Source organism: Babylonia areolata, chromosome 33 (assembly GCF_041734735.1).
Source record: "Babylonia areolata isolate BAREFJ2019XMU chromosome 33, ASM4173473v1, whole genome shotgun sequence".
Taxonomy (NCBI): domain Eukaryota; kingdom Metazoa; phylum Mollusca; class Gastropoda; order Neogastropoda; family Buccinidae; genus Babylonia; species Babylonia areolata.
The window spans coordinates 7115155-7120248 of NC_134908.1; the positions used below are offsets into that span (position 1 = coordinate 7115155).

The 5094-nt window shown below is 41.9% G+C and overlaps 2 protein-coding genes across 2 annotated transcripts in view; one reads left to right on the plus strand and one right to left on the minus strand.

Moving 5' to 3' along the window:
* LOC143276927 (uncharacterized) overlaps positions 1-5094 on the minus strand; it is a 67655-nt gene that overhangs the window by 1377 nt on the left and 61184 nt on the right. The window contains exon 2 of the mRNA XM_076581599.1: positions 1-760. This exon is cut by the window's left edge and continues 1377 nt beyond it. Coding sequence (XP_076437714.1) covers positions 1-760 — 760 coding nt within the window. The remainder of the gene's footprint in view (positions 761-5094) is intronic.
* Positions 1738-5094, plus strand: part of LOC143276812 (uncharacterized) — a 9441-nt gene continuing 6084 nt past the window's right edge. The window contains exon 1 of the mRNA XM_076581464.1: positions 1738-1812. Within this exon, the coding sequence (XP_076437579.1) occupies positions 1738-1812 (75 nt within the window). The remainder of the gene's footprint in view (positions 1813-5094) is intronic.

Here is a 5094-nt window from a genome sequence, read left to right on the forward strand (position 1 = left end):
CCACGCCTTCCACAGGGCCGGAAGACAGCTGAGCTTCCAAGGACACCAGGTCAGCCTCCTTTCCGTCCTTGAGGATCTGCAGGATGTGGTCTTGTTGTGCTTGCAGTGCCAGTTTCTTGTGTCGCAGTTGCTCAGCTTGATCCTGCCAGGGTTTTGCCAGCTGCTCACTGGACGACTGAATGCTGCTGATGGCCTCGTCCAGTGACTGGTTCACCCATTGATGTAACGTGTCAGCACGTGCCCGGAAATCTTGTTCCGTTGTCTGCTTTTGTTGTTGGAGCTTGGTGCTTCGATCTTCAAAGGCACTGACCAGGTGATCGATCTGCTGTATGCCCTGTGTCAGAGTTCCCAACCTGTCCTTCAACTTGTCCTTGACCTTGGATCGGGTGTCCGCCAGATCCTCCGTAGGGTGACCTTCATGCTGGGTCAACTTGCACTGCATACATAAGTCAGCCTGACACTTGGTGCAGTGAAATAGAAGTTGTTGATTAAGATGCTTGGTACACATCTCCACTTTGTGTTTGTCTGACAGTGGGATTCCCTTTCCACACCCCTCTTCTTCCTCCTGGGTCAAGGACACAACAGTGTGTCCACGATTCAGTGAAAAGCAATCATGGTATTTACGGCAAGGGAGGCAATACCTCTGCTGGCACTGGAGACAGGAATGAGTGGCCTCCCTGTCATCAGTGCACACGTCACACAGTCGTCGAGGAGGAGAGGATGAAGTGGCAGCCAGGTTGTCTACTACGTAGAAGTTGGTCTGGGGAAAAACAGTGACAGGATAATTATTTTATCGTGTAAGGTGTGTGTGTGTGTGTGTGTGTGTGTGTGTGTGTGTGTGTGTGTGTGTGTGTGTGAAGTCAAGTCAACATTTTCATTTCAAGATGGTAATTAAATAAGCAACGACTGTTTCTTTACATGAAGCCATCTGAAAAGAAATGGAAGAATAAAAGAAAAAGAAAAAGTGGGGAGATATATAGGAAAAAATACACAAAACTACTGGAAATATAGTTACATGCATACGTGTGTGTGTGTGTGTGTGTGTGTGTGTGTGTGTGTGTGTGTGTGTGTGTGTGTGTGTGTGTGTGTGTGTGTGTGTCCGAGAGAGAGAGAGAGAGAGAGGGAGAGAGAGAGAGAGACGGTGTTTTTGTGTGTGGGTTGGGGGGGGGGGGGGTATGTTAATTAGGTGATAATCACCAAAGAGAAGGAGACCAATAAAATTAGGTTACCAAGTTGTAAAGAAGAAAGCAACATCTGTGGACAGCTTAGCAAGAACGAGTGTGGACAAGGTGGACTCCTTATCTTCGCATTATTGATGCATCTTTTCTGATTCAAATGGAGGAGACCATGCTCACACAGCCTTTGTCTTTGTCAATCTGAACCCTGACTTTCTGTATCAGCTGATCAGTTTAGGGTGAATCGTTAGTTCTCTGTCAGTTTCTTTCCACGTGAGGCGGCTTCAAAATTCATATTTCTGCCACAGAGAGTTCCTTTGCTCTCCGCTGTCAATGTATGCATTGACGGCAAACCCCTGCAGTGTCGACCAGTGTGACACAAAGAACGTTTTCTTTCTCTGATTCAAGTTATTTCTGTGCCAGTATTGCCCAATGCGACAATGACTCCTTCGTCTTCAGTTCTGTAAGAAGATTCGGTGCAATGAATCTACGATTTCCATGTCTTTGAACTTGACGATCGGAGAAACGTAGGTCTCCTTTCACTTCTTTCTTTTCACACGCCATGACCGTTGGAGGCTTTTGTGCAACACATTCAGAACACAGCTTTCAAACGTCGACAAAGGGGGCCCATGCATACGTGAGGCAGGTGTTTCTAGGTGCGCCCTTCTTAAAGAACTGACGAGGTGTGGGGGTGGAGGGACATCGCTGGCTGAAAAGGCTGCATTGATCCACTGTCAGGGAAATCAGTGCACTTTGCACACAACTCCCACCTCGTAAAGACTGGATCATTACTTGACATAGAGGCGGGCAGAGTGACATACACTGAGAGAGACAGAGAGAACAACATTCTAACTCATACACACACTCACACACGTACGTGTATAAGGATGTGGGCACGTCCATGCACGTCTAAGAAAATAAACGAAATCTTCTTCTTTTCCTTCTCTTCTTGTTCGTTAGACGCACACCCCAAATAAATGAAATAAAACAAACTTGTCAAGACAGCTAGTAGTATAAGAGATGGGGGTTCTATATGCAACTTTTTTGGGCGTATTAGCTTGTGTTAAGGCCCTCAAGCATAAAAAAAATTTAGTCAAAACCTGTGTATGTTGGAGTAATATGACCCTCAAGCATAAAAAAAAAAATATAGTTAAAACAAGTTATATGTGTATGGAGAGCCAAATCACAAGATAAAAAAAAAAAATGATGGTTGGATATGTGTATGGGGGAGCGAAACGGTCATGGGGGTTCTATATACAACCGACCCCAGCCCAAAACCGCGTAATACCGCCCTGAAGCATAAAAACGAAAAACCGGATTAAATATGTGTATGGAGAGCCAAATGGTCCTTAAAGAGAGGAGGTTGAGTCAACCGTTCACATATGAACGTTTGACCTAGTTAGCTTTTTGGATGGTTTACCATCTTGAATATCAAATAGATTTTTCTTTAACAACTGAGTTTTGTGTTTCGATTTTATGTCTGTTTTCATTGCATTGAATTTTTCAACTTCAGCCAGAATGAGACTAAATTCTTCATCGCTTATTTTATCATCTTCTAATGCTTTTGAAATAAGATCATTTATAGTGTTCAGTTTTGACTCGGCCAACACGCGAATCTCGTTGTGCTTCATAGCTTGTGACATTAATTTTTTATGAATAAATTTACAAGTTAAACCAACCACACCAAGGAGACCAGCTCCCACTTCTATTCCAATAGCTACGGGAGCAGCGGCGACACTCAACAGTAATCCAACACCCGATGCCCCAAGGGCGATACTAAGAGTCGTCAGCGTTGTATCCGCGGCTGTAGCGATAATTACACCGCGTTTATATTTTTTATAAAATGAAGTTCTTTCATCACGCTCTTTTTCGAGGTTGTTTTTTATATTCGATATCTCTCGTAGGCGAAACTCCATTATTCTATAGTAATCATTTTTTTCTGCAACCCTTTTAAAACTTCTACAAAATCATCTGGCACCCCACTAAGGAGTATATCTAAAACGATAGTTGACCCCTGAATAGGCGGCTTAAAATCAAACTCTTTAATTAACCGCAGTGTACCAGTCTTTTTACCTTTCATACCAATAACATATCCGAAGTCGTCGCTGTTAACGACGATTAGATCTTTACGCGTATGATAGGAAGCCAACAGTTTACCACTATTTTGTATTTTTTGTAGAGCGTGATTTCTTCCAATACTAACATAGGGTTGTTTTATTTCAAAATCTAAATCCCAGTTATCCACCGGATAAGGTACCCATGTATCATCGTCGGAAAGAACAAGATGATGTGGTTTGTTCACAACAACACCGTCAACGTTCACGTCTGCAAGTTCGCTGAATTTGTTGACACCACCACCATTACTCGTTATTTCTTTTCTTTTGTACGTTCCTTCAGAAAGTTGGAAGGCGTACAACTGATTTTCTTTTCCCGACACATCAAATCCGTCTGTATCTCCGAGATCAACCAAACCGAGCGTAGTGCAGGGTTTGATATTATGTGTTCCTGGCCCTCCGGGATCAACCATTTTCTAATATTTATAGTATATTCTAAATATTCAAATTGATGCAACGTAGTCTTCTTAAGGAAATATTTTGAGGAAGACGGAGGTGGATCCAAAAACTCATTGTTTTCTGTTTTGTGGCAATACCTTCAAGCGAGAATTCTATATGACTACCCTGTGGTATAATATCATAGGGCATACCATCATCTTGTTTTTCAATGGTGATTCTCAGGGGTTGATTTGCACGATTTTTGGGCCATTTAATGTAAAACCCTTGAAAAACTTCTACAAAATCATCAGGCTCTTCACCGAGAATTACATCATAAATAATACGGAGACGGAAGGCCCACAAAGCAGGTAGATCATAAAAATTTATTTGAAATATAGATTCAACCTTCGAAGGTTTCTTAAGCACATAACACCTCCCCTGGTATATTACTAAATCTACATCAAACGCTCTTAAATCAGCGAACATCCAACCACTGTTTTTTATTCTATAATTATTATTTTCTTCTTCTTTGGTAATGTAAGGTGATTCAATTTTAAAATCCATTATCCAGTTGTCGAGGGGTTTTAGCTGCCATGTACCGTTTAAACGAACAAGTTGATAGGGCTCATCATTGACAACATCATCCTCACTCACGATGTCACCAATTTTTACTTCTTTTCTTTTGTACGTTCCTTCAGAAAGCTGGAATGCGTACAACTTATTTTCTTTTCCCGGCACATCAAATCCCTCTGTATCTCCGAGATCAACTAAACTGAGCGTAGTGCAGGGTTCAACCATATCTTATATGTAATGTAATATTTAAATAATCAATAGAAACGGGATTATGATTTTCATCTACTATAGAAAGTGTTAAACGTGGTAAATCTCCGTGAGAAAGTCTTTTGTACTGGGGTGATGTCAACGTGGTTGTTCGACCACCCCCGCATCTTTCATTTTCTACTGGGATTGATTGTAACAACGTAGAAGGCAATCCGTTATAGAAATTATCGGTGGTATTAATTTGAGAGAGGTGAATGTAAAGTGCTTTATGTATCGCGAGCCGCGGATGCCTGTTTCCTATCACCATTATTCCCGGCGCGATGAGTTTTTTGGGGAACCCCAGAGTATGTGCAAGACGCTCAGAAAGTTCAATCGATTTGGTGCTCTTTATTCTCAGATAGCCACTCGGAGCGTGCAAGTCTAACTCTGCACCGTGGGGGGTGAACACTTCTTTATTCAATTCACACACATTATAATAACCATCTGGGATTATTATCTTACGATCGGTAGTAGTAAAGAAATTGTTTCCGAGCTCATCACTGATATTTTTCCAGTTGGGATAATAAGTTATTTCACGCAGCGCGATTTCTAGTCTTCCACTTTGATTAGATATGCACCGCGGTAATTCGTCTTTTTGAATATCGGTT